Source organism: Lissotriton helveticus, chromosome 9 (assembly GCF_964261635.1).
Source record: "Lissotriton helveticus chromosome 9, aLisHel1.1, whole genome shotgun sequence".
NCBI classification, from domain to species: Eukaryota; Metazoa; Chordata; class Amphibia; order Caudata; family Salamandridae; genus Lissotriton; species Lissotriton helveticus.
In genome coordinates, this window is record NC_136070.1 from 31,536,347 (window position 1) to 31,559,216 (window position 22,870).

The window sequence follows — 22,870 nt, forward strand, 5'->3', positions numbered from 1 at the left end:
GACTGTAGGTACCTGGAGGCGAAGCTTCAGCATTTTGCATTTTCATGAGTGGCAAAGAAGCCTATTGTTGAACTTCCCACCCTTGATAGTACTACTGTAGAAGTTGAAGATTGAATTCCCACTCTTGTGGTGCGACCAGCGTAACAGGTCTGCAAAGTCGCCTACTCAAGAGGTGTTTCGCTAGGAGATGCATATTGTGAGAAAATGCCCAGCACAAAGTTGGTGTGGTAGTGTAGACAGCAGGGGAGAATTTAAGCTCCCTTGTTCCTCTTTCTTTGTAAGGACTATACAACTGTATAAAAGGTTTTTAGCGTCAGGAAAATGGCTAACAGTTCCAAGTACTTGATGTGATTGTTCTGCTAGAGCAGGCACTTTGTATAGTGATGCCACTAAGATGTGCGCCCCTTCCTATGAGCGAAGCACCAGTAGTAATGTTCAGCTGCAGCAGAGGGTACAAGAAAGGCCTGCCTAATAATAGGTTGGTAGTGTTCCACCAATGCAGAGGGCATTGAGTGGTGGCCTTTATTAACACTAGATCTTCCAGCTGACCCTCCGCTTGTGACCATTGACTGGCGAGGCACTGTTAGAGTGGGCGCATGTGTAACCTGGTGTGTAGGACAACTGCAATGCATCATGCCATCATTCTAAGCATTTTCACTACAGTTCTTACCTACAAAAGGCAAACAGACTGCAAAAGAGGCAGCAGTTGTTGGAATGCCTTCAACCCTTTGTGGGTTGGAGTAAGCCTTCCCTATGACAACGTTCAGCATTGACCGTAAGAACAGTTTGGAGCTGCTGAGGTTACAGAAGGGATAGCTTTACATTCAAGGGTAAATCCTATATGGTGTAAAAGGCAGAGTGCTGTCTGTGTGTGAGATAGGCATTGCTTCCTGCTGCTTCTCTTCATCAGCAAGTCTTTTAGGTAAGGGAAGTCGTGGCTGACCGCTGTTCTGAGGTGAGTGACCACAACCACAAGACATTTGGTAAAGGCCCTTGGGTCTGTAGTAATCACGAAGGATAGTACTACAAACTGGTAGTGTTGACCACAAACTGAGGCACCAGTGATGTGCTGGATGGATAGGGATGTGGAAGTAGACATCCTTGAGGTCTAATGCCATCATAAAGTCTCTTTGGAGAAGCAAAGGGATGACGGCCTGTAAGGTGGTGGTATGAAAGTGATCCAACAGGACGAACTGGCTGAGTGGCCTGAGGTCAGGATGGGCTGCTGTGGTCCATCTTTTTCGGGGAAGAGGAAGTGCATGGAGTATATGCCCTTTCCCCTCTGGTGTCGGGACACCGGTTGTATGGCGCCCTTTAAAAGGAGGTCTTGAATTTTTGGGGGGAGAAGGGTGAGATGTTCCTCACTAAATACACTTTACCTGGTTACATGTTGGGTGAGGTGGTAGGAAATTCGAGGCAATAGGCCTGTTGGACTACTAGAAGCACCCACTGGTCTGAGATGATTTCCACTCACTGTGGATGGGAACCCCTTATCCTCCCCTGTATGTGCTGTGTGATCAGGGAGGGGGGGCTTGGGTGAGTCAGTATTTAGCGGAAGGGTCTCACTTTGGGGAGCTATCTCTTCAACTGCCCCTAGCATTGTTACCTCTGCGGCCTCCCCCTGAGTATACCTTGTTGTTTTTGGGGTAGTGAAAGGTTTATAGCGGTCTTTGGCACGTCTGTACTGAGAGCCTTTGCCTGGCTTTGCTGCTCTTGGATGTTGCCTACGAAAATTGCCCCTTGAGGCTTGTTTATAGGGCCTCCATAGATTTGGAAAATTCTGTGCCTTTATATATTTTCTCCAACATTTCATCCACGTGCGGGTCAAAAAGATGTTCCTTCTCGAATGGAATGTTGAGGAGTTATGGTTGCTTCTCTGGTTTAAAATCTGATAGAGAGAGTCAGGCATGCCTACGGAGCATGCAGTGGTATTCGCATAGGTGCTCACTTTTCCCTCTGCAACAAGCTCCTTGTACTTGCCTCATGGAGATGCTGCACTGATGCCTCCATTGTGACACTCGTTGATTGTCAAAAACCCTTCATATGTCATGCTTTTGTTGATTATATGCTATTCTCTACTGTAAAGCGCTCCATTACCTCTGGGTCTTGACAGCGCTATATAAAATAAAAAAATAAAATAAAAAAATTAAAAAATCCCGTTCCAATGAAAACGATCATATTCCGCCAAGGAGTCTGAGATGTGCCACTGCATGGTGGCACCTGCTGTGACCCGTTTCACTGCAGTGTCCATGCACTTGCTTTCTTTATCCGGAGGTGAGGCCTGTGCAGCCGTCTTCTTTCTGGCCATATGCACCACCAGTGCGTGATCCCCTGATGTAAAGTGGGTCTTCAGGAGAGGCCTTCTATTGGTTTTTGATAGGGGGTATAACTGCCCTGGCCCAGACAGGGTCTTTGAAGTTATCAGGGGCTGACTTAATCCCTTCGGCAAGGTAAAGAACTGAGTGCTACATTCACTCTTAGGGAGGGTCTCAACCAGGAAACAGTCTTCCTCCTCAACAACATGCTTTGCTTGGTATTACAGCGCAATATGTCTGGTGTCATGTGAGGGAGACTGCTTTGCTGCATACAGCTGTATGTTGGGATCCTCAGGGGGGCAGACATTATAGGCCTCCCACTGATCATCCGCTGGATGTGCACTGATCATGTGTCCCCCCCTCTCCTATCCCCATAAGGGCTGCCTGAATCTAAGAAGGAGCGAAAAGACCCCGCGGGAGTCTCTGGAGGAGGCAGTGGTGGGACAGCCCTAGGTGAGGGAGGAGGCAGTTGTGTATGAGGCAGTGGTGAAGAAGGTGGAGGTATGGGTATAGTTTAGGGTGGTAGGCGGAGGTGGAAGCGAAAAAGGTGCTATCTACCCTTTGTGCTTTTTGTGTCCTGGGTGACAAGGTGCGTCTTAATTGAGTTCTCCTTACAAGGGAGCTTTTTCTTCCTTGGATTCGGAGGAAGCGTAGAAACTGGCTTTTGCTGTGGAGTCTTCGCCAGGATCTTGCCAGGTACAGATTAGAAAAGAGGGCTTTTCGGATAGCATTGAGCTCCACTGCCAGTCTTTCAAGAATGGGAGACTCCAAAAGTTCTGAGCTGGGTGCCTCAAGATGAAGGCTAAGGGCTCTTTAGACAAAATGGGTTTAGTCAAGATGGGTGTGTTCATGGCTCCAATCGGGCCCTCAAGGTGGCGGTGGGCCTGCAGCTTTCTTTTCAGCTGGGTCGGGCTGGATGTTGGACTCCCTCAGGTGCGGTGCTCCTCCCTGCCATATAGTACCTTGTGACAATGTTTCACCCCATGACCGCAGTCAAGACTCACAGACCTCAGAGTCTTCTTTGTAGGCGGTCCCACATGTTTTGTCTCTTAAGGGCCATTCTGTCCTTCAACCAATGGAGACCTGAGAAAGCGGTTTCACAATTGGTGCCTCTGAGGGCCCTGAGATTTATTCCTCGATGTCGAGGGCATCCTGAGTCCCAAAAAGGTCTGGAGTGTCCGACAGGAACTCGAGCTGCAGCCTTGAATGCACCCAGCACCCCTCTCTCCAGTACCTGAGCGTCTTCTTGAACTGGAAGGACAGGCAGACATTGCAGCTGGACTCATGGTGTTCAGGAGAGAGGCAGGGGTTGCAGCTGGACTCGTGGGGTTCAGGAGAGAGGCAGAGGTTGCAGCTGGACTCGTGGTGTTCAGGAGAGAGGCAGAGGTTGCAGCTGGACTCGTAGTGTTCAGGAGAGAGGCTGAGGTTGCAGCTGGACTAATGCTGTTCAGTAGAGAGGCAGGGGTTGCAGCTGGACTTGTGTTGTTCAGGAGAGAGGCAGAGGTTGCAGCTGGACTAGTGGTGTTCAGGAGAGAGGCAGAGGTTGCAGCTGGACTTGTGGTGTTCAGGAGAGAGGCAGAGGTTGCAGCTGGACTTGTGGTGTTCAGGAGAGGCTGAGGTTGCAGCTGGACTAATGCTGTTCAGGAGAGAGGCAGGGGTTGCAGCTGGACTTGTGTTGTTCAGGAGAGAGGCAGAGGTTGCAGCTGGACTCGTGGTGTTTAGGAGAGAGGCAGAGGTTGCAGCTGGACTTGTGGTGTTCAGGAGAGAGGCCGAGGTTGCAGCTGGATTCGTGGTGTGCAGGAGAGAGGCAGAGGTTGGAGCTGGACTTGTGGTGTTCAGGAGAGAGGCCGAGGTTGCAGCTGGACTCGTGTTCAGGAGAGAGGCAGAGGTTGCAGCTGGACTTGTGGTGTTCAGGAGAGAGGCAGAGGTTGCAGCTGGACTTGTGGTGTTCAGGAGAGAGGCAGAGGTTGCGACTGAACTCGTGGTGTTCAGGAGAGAGGCAGAGGTTGCAGCTAGACTCGTGGTGTTCAGGAGAGGCAGAGGTTGGAGCTGGACTTGTGGTGTTCAGGAGAGAGGCAGAGGTTGCGACTGGACTCGTGGTGTTCAGGAGAGAGGCAGAGGTTGCAGCTGGACTTGTGGTGTTCAGGAGAGAGGCAGAGGTTGCAGCTGAACTTGTGGTGTTCAGGAGAGAGGCAGAGGTTGCGACTGGACTCGTGGTGTTCAGGAGAGAGGCAGAGGTTGCAGCTGGACTCGTGTTCAGGAGAGGCAGAGGTTGCAGCTGGACTCGTGGTGTTCAGGAGAGGCAGAGGTTGGAGCTGGACTTGTGGTGTTCAGGAGAGAGGCAGAGGTTGCAGCTGGACTTGTGGTGTTCAGGAGAGAGGCAGAGGTTGCGACTGGACTCGTGGTGTTCAGGACAGAGGCAGAGGTTGCAGCTGGACTTGTGGTGTTCAGGAGAGAGGCAGAGGTTGCAGCTGGACTTGTGGTGTTCAGGAGAGAGGCAGAGGTTGCGACTGGACTCGTGGTGTTCAGGAGAGAGGCAGAAGTTGCAGCTGGACTCGTGTTCAGGAGAGGCAGAGGTTGAAGCTGGACTTGTGGTGTTCAGGAGAGAGGCAGAGGTTGCGACTGGACTTGTGGTGTTCAGGAGAGAGGCAGAGGTTGCAGCTGGACTCGTGTTCAGGAGAGAGGCAGAGGTTGGAGCTGGACTTGTGGTGTTCAGGAGAGAGGCAGAGGTTGCGACTGGACTCATGGTGTTCAGGACAGAGGCAGAGGTTGCAGCTGGACTTGTGGTGTTCAGGAGGGAGGCAGAGGTTGCAGCTGGACTCGTGTTCAGGAGAGAGGCAGAGGTTGGAGCTGGACTTGTGGTGTTCATGAGAGAGGCAGAGGTTGCAGCTGGACTCGTGTTCAGGAGAGAGGCAGAGGTTGGAGCTGGACTTGTGGTGTTCATGAGAGAGGCAGAGGTTGCAGCTGGACTTGTGTTGTTCAGGAGAGAGGCAGAGGTTGCAGCTGGACTTGTGGTGTTCAGGAGAGAGGCAGAGGTTGCAGCTGGACTCATGGTGTTCATGAGAGAGGCAGAGGTTGCAGCTGGACTCGTGTTCAGGAGAGAGGCAGAGGTTGGAGCTGGACTTGTGGTGTTCATGAGAGAGGCAGAGGTAGCAGCTGGACTTGTGGTGTTCTGGAGAGAGGCAGAGGTTGCAGCTGGACTCATGGTGTTTATGAGAGAGGCAGAGGTTGCAGTTGAGCTGTTGGTGTTCAGGGGAGAGGCAGAGGTTGCAGTTGAGCTGTTGGTGTTCAGGGGAGAGGCAGAGGTTGCAGTTGAGCTGGTGGTGTTCAGGGGAGAGGCAGAGGTTGCAGACCTCATGCTGAAAGGACCTCAACCATTCAACGTACCAAAGCGGGTAGAATCAAAAAGGAGTCTGTTCCATCATCCGACAATCTCTGAGGCAGAGTCCTCGAAATATGAATTAAGACCGGATTGAGTGAAGTCTATGAAGCCGACCCCACAGTCCCGAGTAAAGGCAATTGTAGCTTTCGTCCAGAAGCAACAAACAAACAGGTCCCAAAGTAACTACGAGCAAAATGCACCTTCATCAGAGACGTTACTCAACACGTCCGAACCTGATGGGGGGGGGGGGGATAAATCTAAGGGCAGAGTCAATGCGCAGGCATATTATGGACTAAGGGAAGAGTCACTCTACAACTTATGACTTGAAGCTTCTTTGAAGAAAAGCAACTAGTAATGTCTGTAATCAATGCTGGATGGTATTAGTATGCAAAGCCTGTGTAGCTACAGACACACCTGCTATGTATATAATCATCTTCAAACAAATAGCCAAACCACACCCAACACAGCACTAAGAGAACATGGTGGCTAGAATACCATGGTCAACAGTATGACAGAAAACACTACTCCTTTCACAAAGCTGTAAACATTAACTTTCAAAAAAGGTCATCATAGTCTCATTCAGACACAAGCAATATACACCCGACACCCAACCAGTACCCAGAGACTGAGGCAACAGTGTTGATCACTGACATGGTACTATCTTTGCATCTATCGTGAAAGAGGTGTGGCGCAGCGGCCAGGGTGATTGACTCCGGACTACGGAGTTCACAGTTCGATCCCCGGCTCCGGCGGCAGGTCAGCCCAGCACCATGTGACTATGGGCAATAGCTCGCATAATCTTCCAGCGCCGGGACACCACTTTGGAGGTAGCTGTGCGCTTTACAAATACTGGTATTTCATGTATGTTAGAAACGTTTTAGTGTGTGTGTGCACAATATGCCTCCTGAACTTACATATGTCTGTGCTGTTAAACAAAATATATCCATCTGTGAGCACCAAAAGAAACCTTCCCCCTCACACCAGAGTGACAGCCCAAGAGTAACAGAAAGCAATGTCACTCAGTGCTGCCCACACAGAACACCACATCAAGTGCTCTTCACGATCAGATGACTCCACACATCAACAAACCCCTTCGGGCAACAACACACCTCACACAAGAAGGCTTGCTTGTTCGAAACGTGGTCAGTACGCTTTCCAAGGAGTGACTCCATTGGCTACCGTGCCAGAAATCTGCCAGTTGATTAATTGCAGATTTCCTCTGCCCAGGAAGGGTCCAGTGAGATGTGGAAAGCAGCTGTGGAGGGTGCACCAGGGACCAGGGAGGTGGTGTGCCAAGTCACCGGAGCCATGGTGGCGCCAGCAACAGGCGGCCCACGGCAGACATTAATCCTTCTCCTGGACCCTAGCTGGGAGTGCTGCTGTAGTAATAATCCTCAATCCTCAGGGAGATGCAGTGTGGTGTAGGCCAGGTGTCCAGAATGGACCAGAGACGAGCACATATGAAGCCTTGTACTCGTTGTATGAGGGATGCTGCACTATTAGGCCTGCTGATGGGCATCTGGACGACAGACATGGAAGGAGCCAAGGGGAGGGGCACAGGGGGGTCAACTGAGGGTGTGCAAGTGCTGGGGGGGTACAATCCAGAGTGAGGCATGGTAATATTTCAATGGAGTAAAACAGAGGAATTACAGAGATGCACAAATCTGCCCCCTCCTTTCACCTTCACTTTGCTGTTGAGGCATGATCCATGTCATGTACAGCACAGCCCTCTTAGGAGTCCTGCGTGCTACTTCTTAATGCGAAGATTTCTTTATGGCAAAATACTGACTTGGACTTTGGCGGTGGGCTAAGCTCAGCAAAAGTAAGTATTTCAGATTCCAAAACTAAGGAGCAAAATACTGGCAACTCACATTGCTACCAATACCCTCCTGTACCAATCACAGAAGACCTGGTATATCGCAATACTTCCACCTCAGCAGTCCGTGAAAGCTGATTGGCTGAGCCGATGAAATTAATGTTCAAGAGGTCGGCTTCTGCAGAGTTGAGACCAAGTGAGTCAAATTGAAGGGGTCTGAGTACATGATTAGAATTAAGGAACAGGTTAAAATAGATCAAGACGAAGCCATCAGTATCTTGAAGAAGAAACAAAGGTGGAATACAGTCAGGAAATTTGAAGGGCTACAGGGTCAGCTGTGTATTCATTTAATAATGTTGGCAGGATAGTCAACTACAAGCATGAACAGAAGGTAAAGGATTTGAGGGAATAATTGACAAGAGAAGTTAAGCAGAGATGACATTCACAATTAATAGTGAGAAGAATAATGGTTTGAGGGCTGAAAGGGTCAGGTGCAGCACTTGATGGCTTGGCAGATTTGAGGCAGGTAGGACCGCCATGGGTGATCTTGTAATGGATATGGAGAGAGCTGCTGGAGGTCCTCGCGCTGCAAGAGGGTTGAGATGCAGTAATAAGTCGGTCAAGACTTTGTCGTGCAGTAATTTTAGAAGAACTGTAAAAAGCAAGCGAGAGGGCTGCTGACAGCACACGCTCATTGAGTGGATTGAGGTTGAAGTGAGTCAATGACTATACACAAGCCACTACAGTAATTTTTATTATACATGACATTTTATTGTATTTATTATACAATTGTACGAGTCAAAGCCTGATAAGTAACTTGGTTGTGATTCACCTATCTACTCATACAATAAACTTCTACGTCATTATTACCTTTTTCACATAACTAGTTCTAATAGCTACAATTACATAAAAGTTAGCCTATTTAGAGAGCTACAAAACAATTGTCATATTATACACACAGCAAGCACACAGTATTTAACCATTGTCACTGCCAGCTGATGTAAGTCTCTGGTTTCTGTTGACAGCGCCTGGACTGCTAACAACTCAGGCCGTTCCAGCACTTGGTTTAAAATGTGCCTCCAAGAAGCCCATCACTGCTTCAGGAGGAGTGAAAAATATATACTTTTCCATTATGTTTCACTCTCAATTTTCCAAAAAGAGCACACAGTATTTGATAGAATGTTTGCATAATGGTTTTTCTGACTTCCAAAAAGGACCTCCTAGTCTCTTGCACAAGTGGGGTGAGTTCTGACTAGAACACATCTGGAGAGCCTTTGTATTGGAGATCCAACTGTGCCCTGTTGAGGTGCAGTATGGCATCTCTATCCCTGCAATCAAGCAAATTAGCTATATTCAGACTAGGGCTCTGCCCGGGTCTGGGTTTGGGTGCCAGTGTTGTATGTGCGCTCTCAACAATAACAACTGCTGAGAGCGCCACATGCCCAAACAGTGATTCCAGTATGTTTTACAAAAGTTTCCATAATTGTTGATTTCTCAGATTCTGCTACTCCTATAATACTGACATTACTGCAACATGATCTTCCTTCTAAGTCATCATTTTTAGGTTATGCTATCTTAAGTTCTTTCTTTTGAAAGGGCAGCTAAGGTATTGGAAGAGAGGCAGGTAGAGTTGTCAGTTGCCAAGACCGTTGATTCCACCTCCTTAGCCTAGTATCGTGTTTATCCAGCCTTTCTATAAAGTGTTCCATTCTTAATGTTAGCTGGTCTATCTGGGAGTCAATGGTTGGCAGGCTTTTCTTCATTTCATTGAGAAATCTGGCCATAGTTAGGGTGTTGGACGGAGGTTACAATTGGTTCATTCATCTGTCCTATTCTCTGCCTTCCTTTAAATTGCAATTTTGCCTGTTTTTTGTCAGTCTTCCTCATTGTGATATGCTGCATGCGAACTGGTGCCTGCCCCACACAACCAGCTATTCAATGAAAATGGTAGTGGCCATTTATCCACAAGGACTACTAAGCTCTATTAACCAGGCATTTACACATCTCTTTTATACAGCGTACAAAGGAGCTACCGTTCAAGCCAGCAGTAACACCCAGGCACATATACTATGTGTAAACAGTCTCCTTAGACGTCAGGCCACATAGCTCATGGTCACGAAATTTAGCACAAGTATACAGCTTGCAAACGCTGAGTGAGGAGAATGCAAGATTTGCTAGTTCTTCACTTCTCAAACGGATTCCATCGACCTGATACATGTAGCCGCTTCAGTGGCCACTTCCACCTGAGAACCAAGAGCTACCTTTTGTCTGGCCACTGTGTCCATTGGGCAACTGTGATCATGTTTACAAACAATGTGGTCCTTGAAAAACAGCCAGAACTCACTGCGATCAAACCTTCTGCCGGCTCACAACAGTTTACAAATTCCACAGGGCCTTAGGCATGTCTTCTGCATCGAAGCAAGTGTGCTTCTCAAACCTCCGCTGTGGTGCGCACTGCCTCAATTCTATCTCTACCATCAGGGCATTACCCTGCTCCTGGCAGCCGTCCATCAATAAAGCCTCTTTTCACAGCGGTAATAACAAATTATCATTAACTGCAATATCCCTCATATAAATATATTGACAGTCACAAACATAAAAAAGCAGGTTTATTCACACTGGTAAAGGTTAGAGATGGCTTCAATGAGGTAATTCCTTGGAAAAATGCCATTTACTAAAAAAGGTCTTATAGTCGTTAGAGGTCTAGTCAGATGTGAAATATTACCCTCCATGAAAGGGCCTCAACTTTCATTAATATGGTGGTGTACGCAAATTAGTCTAAGCAGGGGTTGAAATGAGGCCATAATACATTGAAGTGTATAATCTGCTTTATACTGTACAGATTAGGTTGAGATTACAGGTCCGCCGAGTCTCACCTTCCTCTGCTGTTGGGTCATGGCGTCCAAGAGGAGGGGGCAACCCCACTGTTCCCCTTCTTCCCCGGGAGCCTCCTTCCAATGCCAGCGCCTGACAGTACATATACCTGCACCATGCCCAGGTGGGGAACGTCCTTTACAACGGAACCTTTACAACGAAGTACCATTACGACGCAGGTTTAACAACGAAAGTCATTACAATGACTTTCGCTGGAGGGCGCTCTACGATAGTTAATAGTTTAATTTACTATCCAACAACTTCCCTACTATCCACGGGGACTGGAGTTGGAATAGTAAATTAAACTATTCACTATCCGGCGCCCCCCAACGCAAGTCGTTGTAACGACTTGCGTTGTAAAACCTGCGTCGTAACGGTACGCGTTGTAAAAGCACGCGTTGTACCGTCATACATCCTGCCCAGGTGGCCCTATCCCACAGTCCCGCCAAGCAGCCCGCGATATTTAGGCTTGACCAGGGCAGATATTTATGCATATTGCCATCTTCAATACTTTTAAAAATTCAGGGCAGTACCTCCAATCCGATCGTCTGCCTGACAGAGGTGATGGAGCTAACAAGTTGTGATCCTTGCAACCGGTAAGCCCAGCTCACTGCCAGGACTGCACCATCACAATTATGCCCACTCTCTATCGTTTCCAGGTCTGGGCATCCAAAAATGCTGTGCGACGCCGCTGTTTTGCCACAACTGTAGCTGTACTCGCCAGCATACAAAATCAAGCAGAGATGGCACAGTTTGGAATAGGAACAAGCGATGTCCATGAGAATGTGGTGTTATGGGTTCCTTGCTTCGTTTATTGTGGCCGTGTTCTAAACGGAGCAGATACTGGGAAGGGGTCCTAAAAGAAGTTACTAGAGCCTTTGATGCCTAGGTGCCCATGGAGCCAGGACTGGTTCTCCTGGAAAACCCTTTCTCACTCGCCAGATCTAATACCTCCCGGTGAGGGAAACAACTTGATATGGAACTCGTGGCAGCGGTTTGGGCAATTCTGCCTCTGTCAGGGCTTGGGGGCCCATAAACTACAAGTCTCGTTCAACAAATTATGGGTCATCTTAGCTATAGAAAAGGTTACTTTCTCAGTATGCACGAATGTACTGATAGTTATAGAGCACAAGGCTAGCTGTGAAGCAACAGAGTGATATTGATTACAGGAGGGATTAGGACGCTATCTTGGATCCTGCGCATCAAGTGAGGATTCCACAAATACATTTTACATGCATTTAGGCACAAGGAGATTACAGATTTACACATAATCACACGGTGCTGAGTCTAGCACGAAGAGCGGGATTCAAACCTTGTCTCCAGGTACCAAAGGTAGCAGCTCAAGCAATATGGCACATACTCTCTCAATGGACAACAATCTCAAAGCATATAAGATGATCTGGGACCGTTTCGCACAGAATCTTGCCTGTGAATTCAGCACATTGCTTTGTCGTGGATTTCTCAGTCTTGTGCAGAGGAAAATCTCCCAGCTCATGCCACAAAATGGCTTTTAGATGTTAGGCTGGTTGTGCATACGCTGTTCGGTGCCTTAGACTAATGGCATCAACATGTTAGATCTGATCCTGTGTCTTTCTATGGTACAAGTGTTAACCTTGGGCGGAAGCGGGGGTAGCTGGGGGTGAGTCGTCATACATTAAAGTTTTAACTATCGGAACAACTCCTTGCCGGCCTGATGATTGCGGTAGACGCTATGTGTAGCATGGACATTAGTAAAACTGCTGAATCATAAATAGAGAGTGGTAATAGATGAACAGTAAGATAAGATAAATACTCTGATCATTACACTGATGGAAAAACGTAAGATGACGCTGTGGTTGGAAAGCAAATGATTACACTGAATGGGTCCATAAATGGGGAATTCAGGTACAGGGAGGCAATAATCAAGCAAATCTGATTCTCAGCCCCCAGTTTCCGCGCAAATTAATTTGAGACCCTGACAAAATCCTCAATTTGCTAGCTTTGAGATCTCAGATTACTGTAAACATCTAAATCCATTTTCTCAGACGCACTCATTCTCATCCTGGGATTTGATGCAAAAAAACTAAAACATTCTGAGTGCAGAAGTATTGGTTCTCTTTCATTCAACTAATTAGAATGAAATACCTTAAAACAATGACTTGAAGGTGAAAAACCTGGGAGTATAAGAGTGAATGTACTGCCATGGAGTGAACAGGACACCATCACTCACAGACGACACCCATTCATACCTGGTTCTATGAATCAACTCTCTCCGGCACTATGCAGCCTTACCATTGGGAGGAGCGGCGTCACTGGCACACTCATTCTGACCTCATCGAAGCACTATCCAGTCACGGCTCACCTTTATATGCTCCAGGACGGCGGTGGCAACATTTGTATGGAGGTCAATGAGCCGCTTCTTCTCCAGCAGTTCAGGGAGAGAGCTGAAATGAGAAACAAGAAACTGACCATTCAGGGCTGATCTATTCACATGGGCTGGTTTAATTGACTAAAGTACAGAGAACAGACTATGTATCGACAATCTGGAAATTCCTTGCGATAACAAGAAACCAAAAATATTCAACAAAGGGTCACAAGCAAAAACATATCGAAGAAAAAAGGGAAAAGGGTCCCTGTCAAAAACGATACTGGGAACGGACCAGGGGAACCGGACACTATACAAGCAAGAATAATTCCGCCCCCCGCCCCCCCCCCCCCCCACCCCAAATACAAGTTTAAAGTTGACTGTAGGTCTACAATAATATATACAATCCAACAATGCAATGTCACGCCCAAGTTAGATACAAAATATCAACTTTTAATTATTCATTTTTGCCGAGTACACATATGGAATTAGTAAATGATAGATTATTTTTATTTTTATTTTGAGCTCTTTTTTTTTTAGTTTATCTTAAAAGAATTGTTTATTTTATTTTGTAGGAGCTTTCCTGCCCTCTCCATAGTCCCTCTTGCACCATTTCAAATGATGAACATATATAGCGTGCCCTGAGGAGGGTATATCACTGAAGAGGAGTCTTACTCCGAAACATGCACTGGAGACCTAGCAACACTGATTATGGTTTTGATTGATGGAAAAAAAAAATTGAAGATGACAATAAGAAGATGTGCTTAAATATCATTCAAACTGTGAAGTAGTTGTATTTATTAATAATTTGGTGTTGAGAATATATAGCTTGTTTAGTGCTAGGGCCAGGAATTTTGTCTTTTTTTAGTGTTTTTCATAGGATGAGGTGCATTGTATACATGCAGAAAGAATGTAGAATGATTGATAGAGAGAGAGAGAGTAGCGTGTGGTTTTAATATTGTTTGTGTACGTGGGATTAAGGGGATGAGGTTGATTAGGTTTATGGGTACAATAATTGGATTACGTTTGTTGTTTTAGTATTATATAACAAATTATATTAAAAATAGAAATAGAAGAATGAAAAGTTCTTTGTTTGAATAAATAAAAGTTGATATTTTGCATATAACTCTGGATTGAAATAACATTGTTGGATGTATAGATTATTGTAAACCCATGAGCAACTTTGAAATTTGACGGGGTAGGCGGAATTGCGGAAAACATATACAAGTCCTAGTAAATAAAGAAAGAGCTTAATTTACTTAATCTACAAAAGTAGTGGCCTAAGGGGCACATGATACCTCCATCAACAAGTGAATTGAAAGTCACTAGAAACACTGGATGAAGTCACTTAAGGTCGATTGTTACAAGTCTTCAAAAGTAACCCTGACTAAATGATTTAATTCAGTGACTGTTCCTGTACATAGGAAGAGGGTAGGACACAATGGTGCAAGGGGATTAAATTAGGGGTGGGCGATAAATTCCGCTCTGCCGGTGGAGTTCGCAGAGTTCTGCCTACTCTGTATTATGCTTGTAACACGAAGATCTGGCAAAACTCCGCCAAACGCAGTGTGGCAGAGTTTGTCACCCCTAGGGTGATTTTCGGGCAGACGGCAGCACCGGTGAGATCTTCTCAACATAGGCGGTCGCAGGCCGCCGTGACCGCTCTCTGTGAGAAAGCTGCTGCTCAAGTAGAAAATCTGCTCAGTGGCAGCGAAGAAGGAGCACCCTCAGCAGTGCCGTGTGTAAGAAGCTTCCAGCGTTAAAAATCAGTGTGACTTGCCAATTACGCCCACTTGTGGAACACCACGGAATCTTGCTGAGCTTTTATGTACCTACGCAGAGCGAAACTCCATGAGTTCCGCCCACCCCTAGTTCAAATACATTATTACATTGAGGAGTCCTGCGGGAGTCAGACAGGACATACTGGTGCTGCACCACAACAGGGGATCAGACAAGGCATACTGAGTATTGCAGCACAGCAGGGGATCAGACAAGGCATACTGAGTATTGCAGCACAGCAGGGGATCAGACAAGGCATACTGAGTTGACAGGGCACAAAGGGTGCTGCGCTACAGCAGGGGATCAGACAGGACACAAAGGGTGCTGCGCTACAGCAGGGGATCAGACAGGACACAAAGGGTGCTGCGCTACAGCAGGGGATCAGACAGGACACAAAGGGTGCTGCGCTACAGCAGGGGATCAGACAGGACACAAAGGGTGCTGCGCTACAGCAGGGGATCAGACAGGACCCAAAGGGTGCTGCGCTACAGCAGGGGATCAGACAGGACACAAAGGGTGCTGCGCTACAGCAGGGGATCAGACGAACAAGTTACTTACCTTCGGTAACGCTTTTTCTGGTAGATACAATATCTGCCTGTGGATTCCTCACATTGTGAATATCCCCTTGCGTCAGCAACATTCGGAAATTCTTTTTGTAGCCTCGCGCCGACGTGGACTCTGACGTCATAGAGACACGACCTCGCTCGCGACTCCGCTGACGTCACCGACGCCTGCAATAGGCCCACGCCGGCGTGATGACATCAGTTCCGCCCTTTTTTCCGTGCCATCGAGGCACACGGACGAACCAATGACAGTGGAAATATACAAAGTATACACAGTACACAAAACTCAAGGCAAAACACACAGTGTTAAGCAAATGCAGGAAAGCAAGTGAAACATTTCCCTGACAACATAATATATATACATTACATTACAGTAACTCTGGTAAAGAAGAGTGGACAACGGGGAGGCGGGTGGGTCAGTGAGGAATACACAGGCAGATAATGTATCTACCAGAAAAAGCGTTACCGAAGGTAAGTAACTTGTTCTTCTGATAGATACATCTGCCGTGTGGATTCCTCACCTTGTGAATAGAGTCCCACAGCAGTCCCCACTCCCGGAGGAGGGTGTCCACTCTTCTAAACCAGGAAATCCTGAAGGACAGAGCGAGCAAAATGACCGTCCCTCCTCACCTCGGAATCCAAGCAGTAATGCTTCGCGAAAGTGTGGAGGGAAGACCAAGTTGCCGCTCTACAAATATCCTCAACAGGAACACCTCTAGCCAATGCTGAGGTAGAAGACTTAGCCCTTGTAGAATGAGCCCTTATACCCTCTGGAGGTTCCTTACCAGCCAAAGAGTAGCAGATCTTTATGCAGAGGACGATCCATCTCGATAAAGTTCTTTTATGGACCGCTCTTCCTTTCTTGCAGCCAGCAAACCCAATGAAGAGCTGGTCTTCCAAACGAAAGTCCTTGGATCTGTCCAAGTAAAAGGACACCGCCCTCTTAGGGTCCAGACGGTGCAGTCTCTCTTCCTCCTTAGAAGGGTGAGGGGGAGGATAAAAGGTAGGTAAAGTAATAGACTGTCCCAGGTGGAAGGGAGTTACCACCTTAGGCAGAAAAGCAGCCCTGGTCCTGAGAACCATTCGATCAGCATGAATGGTCAAGAAAGAGGGCTTGGAACTAAGAGCTTGAAGCTCACTTACCCTCCTTGCCGAAGTTATTGCAACAAGGAAGACTGTTTTCAGGGTAAGAAGCCTCATGGGACATTTATGGAGAGGCTCAAAAGGAGCACCCATCAAAAAGGTCAATACCAGATTCAAGTCCCACTAAGGCACAATAAAAGGGGTAGGAGGAAACTTATTAGTGAGGCCCTTAAAAAACCTTAAAACCACAGGTGATTTAAAAAGAGAGGGCTGGTCAGGCAAACAGATAAAAGCTGACAGCGCAGAAAGATAACCTTTCACCGTAGCAACAGCAAGACCCTGCTGAGCCAGAGAAAGGGCAAACTGGAGAACGTCAGACAAATGGGCTCTCAAAGGGTCAATAGATTTTTCCCCACACCACGAGACAAATTTCGCCCATCTATAAGAATAGATGGACTTAGTGGAGTCACGCCTGGCTGACAAGATGACATCCACAACGTCAGGTGGGAGGGAAAAAGAACTCAGGTTGCCCCGTTCAATCTCCAGGCATGAAGGTGCAATGTCTGGAGGTGGGGGTGTAGAACCTGCCCCTCCATCTGAGAGAGGAGGTCTGCCCTGAGAGGGAGACGGAGCGGCGGGTGAGAGGAGAGGTGGAGAAGATCTGTATACCACACCCTTCTTGGCCAATCCGGGGCGACCAATATGACTTGGGCCCGGTCTTGTCGAATCTTCCTCAGAACCCGAGGAATCAAGGGTATGGGAGGAAACGCGTAAAGGAGTTGACCTCTCCAACTCAACTGAAACGCGTCCCCCAAGGCTCCTTGCATCGGATACTGGAGACTGCAGAATGACGGGCAGTGAGCATTCTCGTGAGTGGCGAACAGGTCCACCCGAGGAGTCCCCCACATCCGAAAGATGTCGTGAACCACATCCGGGTGAAGCCTCCACTCGTGGTCGGCAGAGAACTGCCGACTGAGACTGTCTGCACGAACGTTCAACACTCCGGCCAGATGATTTGCCATCAGACAAATCTGATGGTCCTGAACCCAGGACCAAAGACGCAGAGCCTCTCTGCAAAGACACTGCGACCCCACTCCTCCCTGCTTGTTGATGTACCACATCGCGGTCGTGTTGTCCGTCAGGACTTGGACTGACTGACCGCGAAGGGAAGGGGGGAAAGCCTTGAGCGCCAAACGTATCGCCCGCAACTCTAGAAGGTTGATGTGAAGCAACCTTTCCTCTGGAGACCAAAGACCTTTGACCTCCAGATCCCCCAGATGAGCACCCCACCCTAGAGTGGATGCATCCGTTATCACTGTGGCCACCGATGGAGGCAGATGGAAAGGCTTTCCTTGAGACAGATTGCCTTCCACGCCCCACCAAGACAGATCCGCTGCAGTTTCTCTGGAGATCCTCACTGACTCCCTGAGATCTCCGTTGTGCTGATACCACTGCCTGCGGAGGCACCACTGGAGCGCCCTCATGTGCCAGCGTGCATGGTTGACCAACAGAATACAAGAAGCCATCAGACCGAGCAGGCGAAGGACCTTCAGGACTGGAACGACCGCTCCATTGTAGAATAAAGGAATCATTTCCTGTATGTCGCGAATCCTTTGAGGGGGAGGGAATGCACGACATACAGTTGTGTCCAGTACAGCACCTATGAACAGGTTGCGCTGGGAGGGCACCAGGTGAGATTTGGGCACGTTTATCGAAAAACCCAACCTGTACAACAACTGGGTTGTCTCCTGCAGATGATGAAGCACAGTCTCTGACGATTCGGCTTTGATCAGCCAATCGTCCAGATACGGGAATACAGGAATCCCCGATCTTCTGAGATGCGCCGCCACCACTGCCATCACCTTGGTGAAGACCCGAGGTGCAGTAGTAAGTCCAAACGGAAGGACCGCAAACTGGTAGTGCTGCGATCCCACCGTAAAACGGAGATACCTCCTGTGCGACTTCAGGATCGGAATATGAAAATACGCATCCTGCAAGTCGAGTGACACCATCCAGTCTTCTTCTTGCAGCGCCTGAAGAACCTGAGCAAGGGTGAGCATCTTGAACTTCTCCTGCTTTAGATAAAAATTCAAGATCCTGAGATCCAGGATTGGACGAAGCCTGCCATCCTTCTTGGGAATCAGGAAATACCGGGAATAGCATCCCTGACCCCTTTCCTGCTCTGGAACCACCTCTATCGCACCTTTCCGAAATAAGGTTTGGACTTCCTCCTGGAGGAGTAACAGATGTTCCTCTGAGCAATACCCCTGGCAAGGAGGGTAATTGGGAGGGAATTCCCGAAAGGGAAGGGCATACCCATTTTCTACGAGATTGAGAACCCAAAGATCTGATGTAACCGATTCCCAATCTCGTAGAAAGTGGGTAAGCCGACCCCCCACTGGGCCTACATGATCCTGAATGGCGGATCTAGGGCTGCTTTTCCGTGGCTGGGGGGTTAGAGGAGGTGGAGAAGGAAGAGGCTTGACGCCCTCGAGGACGTGCTCTCTGCTTCCCTCTGTAAGACCTATACAAGGTATTCTGCTGCTGCTGTTGTTGTTGCTGCTGCTGAACTGGTCTATACGACCGAAAGGAAGAGCGGCCAAACCCTCTAAATTTTCTGGTCGCAGAACCTCTGACCTGAAGGCCAAGAGATCTAGCAGTTGCCCTGCTGTCCTTGAATCTCTCCAAGGCCGTGTCCGCCTTCTTTCCAAAAAGCCCCTCACCATCGAAAGGCAAATCCAATAATGCAGACTGCACATCAGCTGAAAAGTCAGATGACTTCAACCAGGCTGAACGCCTCGTGGCAACCGCCGTGCCCATGATCCTTGCCACAGAATCCGTAGTATCCAGTCCACTTTGGATGACCTGACGAGCTGCCGCCTGCGAGTCAGACAAAGCTTCCTCAAAGTCTTTTCTACTATCCTCAGGAACCTTAGGGACCAATGAACGCATAGAGTCCATAAGAGCATGAATGTATCTTCCCATAAGGCAAGTGGCGTTAGAAGACTTCAAAGCCATACTAGCCGAACAAAAAATCTTTTTCGCAACTTGATCTTGTTTCTTGGCCTCTTTGTCGCCAGGCACCTGGGGAAAAGCCCCAACTGACTTCTTAGAGCAAGCGGCCTGAATTACCAAACTCTCAGGGGAAGGATGAGAAGATAAGAAAGCAGGATCCTCAGGAGCCACTCTATACCTCCTAGCCACACTTTTTGAAACCGCAGGAGCAGAAAAAGGCTTCTTCCAAACATCCATTATGGGATCCTTTAAAGCATCATTAAATGGCAGCAAAGGTTCCACTGACGAGCTTGGAGAATGGAGGACCTCTGTCAACAAATTCGACTTAAACTCAACAGATGGCAAAATCAAACCCAAAAGTCCTGCTGCCTTCTTCATGACAACATGATAGGGTTGAACATCTCTGGAAGGAGCATCAGGTCCTGAAGGCAAAGACCACTCTGGTGAAAACTCGAGACCACAAGCGTCCGCCAGGTCTTCAAAACAATTCCCCTCCAGCTCACCTTCCTCCACTTCAGAAGACGATTCAGCAACCCTCTGTTCATCCAGAAGACGCTGTGCTTCCCTTCGAGATCTCATCTTAACTCGAAGTGCAGCCGAATCCAACGCTGAATTCGACGGCGCCGGAGCCGACTTCGGAATCGAATCCGAGGGCTTGGAAGGCTGCCCCATAGAATCCAAAGGAGTCGGTGACGCCGGAATCGGAGTCGTCGACTTCGGCCGAGCCGGCGTCGATATCGGCGTCGACCTCGGTGGAGCCTGGTATTGCCACAGCGGAGTCAGAGCTGGCATATACGGCATGAAGGGTGCCGGAGCATATGAGTGAGGAACACCCAAATTGAAAGCCATAGGACCCATGGGACCCTAAGGTGCTCCAGAGGGGTACCACGACCTCGAGAAAACACCATACATTGCGTTTAAAAACGCAGAGGGGTCCTGGCCTGGAGTCGGGAAAGGTGGATGCTCAGGCTGACCTCGAGGCACGTTTGAATCTGTTTCCTCAACAGGATTCGAAACCTCCTCCTCAACAGGAACTCCAACGGTGTCCTCCGGAGTCGGAGACGAAGCCGGAGATGGAGCCGGAGTCGGATCCGGAACTGGAGTCGGAGAATGGACCACCGACTCCGAAGGCGAAGCCTCACCTTCTCGATCCGACACTTGAGGAGGAATCACCTTCGACCTCATCCTCTTGGGAGACTTCGATCTAGAATGATGACGTGATCCATGTCTCCTTTTCTTGCTTCTTGTGAGAACCAGAAGCGTGACCGGACGAAGACTTCGAAGCCGACGCCTCCCGAGACCTCGACCTGGATCTCGACTTCGACCTCTTCGAATGCTTCGATGATCTTTTAACCTTACTCGCCTTAAGCTTGGCCACAAGAAGCTTAGATTCTCTTTCACGAAGAGCCTTCGGATTCATCTTCTGACATGATGAACATCCATCGACGTCATGATCCGAACTTAAACACCAGATGCAGTCTTGGTGAGGGTCCGTAACGGACATCATCTTCCCACATTCTCTGCAAGGCTTAAACCCGGTCTTCTTTGTCGACATGACAACAGAACAAAAATATCCGAGAATGGAGAATCGAGGAAATAAAGTAACAATGTACCAAAGCTACAGAGTATCCCGAAACCGTTAGCGTCGACGACGCGGAAAAAAGGGAACTGATGTCATCACGCCGGCGTGGGCCTATTGTAGGCGTCGGTGACGTCAGCGGAGTCGCGAGCGAGGTCGTGTCTCTATGACGTCAGAGTCCACGTCGGCGCGAGGCTACAAAAAGAATTTCCGAATGTTGCTGACGCAAGGGGATATTCACAAGGTGAGGAATCCACACGGCAGATGTATCTATCAGAATGGGAGCACAGGGTGCTGCGCTACAGCAGGGGATCAGACAGGACACAAAGGGTGCTGCGCTACAGCAGGGGATCAGACAGGACCCAAAGGGTGCTGTGCTACAGCAGGGGATCAGACAGGACCCAAAGGGTGCTGCGCTACAGCAGGGGATCAGACCGGGAGCACAGGGTGCTGCACCACAATAGGGGGTCGCATAGGGCACACTGGTTGCTGGATCATAGCAAGGAATCAGACAGTACACGTGTATTAGTATCACAGTAGGGGGTCAGACAGGACACAGAGGGTGCTGCACTACATCGGGGGATCCGAGAGGACAGAGAGGGTGCTGCACCACAATAGGGGGTCGCATAGGGCACACTGGTTGCTGGATCATAGCAAGGAATCAGACAGTACACGTGTATTAGTATCACAGTAGGGGGTCAGACAAGACACAGAGGGTGCTGCACTACATCGGGGGATCCGAGAGGACAGAGAGGGTGCGGCACCACAGCAGGGGATCAGACAGGACACAAAGGGTGCAGCACCACAGTAGGAGGTCAGACTAGGAGCACAGGGCGCTGCACCACAACAGCGGGTCGCATAGGGCACACTGGGTGCTGGATCATAGCAGCGAATCAGACAGGACACATGTGGATTAGTATCACAGTAGGGGGTCAGACAGGTCACAGAGGGTGCTACCCTACATCTGGGGATCCGAGAGGACAGAGAGGGTGTTGCACCACAGCAGGGGGTCAGATAGCACACATTGGGTGTTTCAACACATCAGGGGGGCCAGACAGGGCACGCAGGCTGCTGTACCACAGCATTGGTTCAGGCAGAGTTGACAGGGTGCTGGGTCAAAGCAGAGGGATGTACCCAGGACCTCAATAGTCTGATGGTTCCGGCTCCGGAGCTCTTGCGGAGGGCAGAGCAATGATCAGTGGGTACCTGGGCCACAGCAGGGGTGGGGCATGATGAACCATGGCCCCTGCTACAATACTACAGTTGTCTGTAACAATGAATGTGAATGATAAGTCATGTAACCTGCTACCATTCTGAAATGTCTCAATGCCATCAGGAAACACCAATGCCCACCTCCGGCGGTACAAGGGATTGCTCAGATGGACACAGTGAGTAGCAGCTGATGATCAGGAACAATTCACCAGGGATGGAGAGTGCACCCTTGCAAATATTGCTAATTTGACAAGAAAAAGATGATCTCACAAATCAATGTTTTTATAGGTCAAACGAGTCTCAAACGATGCCTGGCACCTGGACACATGCCACACGGGCATATACCCACTAGAGGACAGGAACCCACCTGACAGCGGACGTCAGCTTGGCCGTGTTGTCTGAAAGCATGCTGATTGCGCCCTCATCTTCACCTTCCAGTCCCTATTAGAGACAAGAGATAAAATCAGAGAAGAGGTGACTGAGAATCAGAATCTACGCCAGATGATCAGACATGAACAGACACCCCTATCCCCGGACACTGCCCGCAAGGGCTTACCCCACTCTAAACAGTGATGACGTCTCCTTGTCCTTGTGGGTGCAAAATTCACAGAGGGCACAAGATACACTTTCATACCTAAACAGTCTTAGATGCAACAAATCTCAGAAATGCAGAATTGTTCTGATTTTACAACAAGAAAAAAAGAGAGAACCTATGCACTGTAATATGCTGCAAATATATTCTCTGCCATCATCTATACACAAAGAAGCCAACACACCAAACCTGTTTTCCATCTAGGGATCACATAGAAGAATCAAGAAACCAGCGAGGAGATGTGAAAACGTAAATATGCTCTCATAATATATAAATGTTATGTTCGGTAAACACTCAGGAAAAGGTGAAATAAGGT

The 22,870-nt window shown here is 48.5% G+C and overlaps 1 protein-coding gene across 1 annotated transcript in view; it reads right to left on the reverse strand.

The window, feature by feature from the left end:
- SCFD1 (sec1 family domain containing 1) overlaps nt 1-22,870 on the reverse strand; it is a 459,613-nt gene that overhangs the window by 230,260 nt on the left and 206,483 nt on the right. The window contains exons 13-14 of the mRNA XM_078659415.1: nt 22,330-22,403; nt 12,729-12,810 (exon numbers count right to left, since the gene is read on the reverse strand). Coding sequence (XP_078515541.1) covers nt 12,729-12,810; nt 22,330-22,403 — 156 coding nt within the window. The remainder of the gene's footprint in view (nt 1-12,728; nt 12,811-22,329; nt 22,404-22,870) is intronic.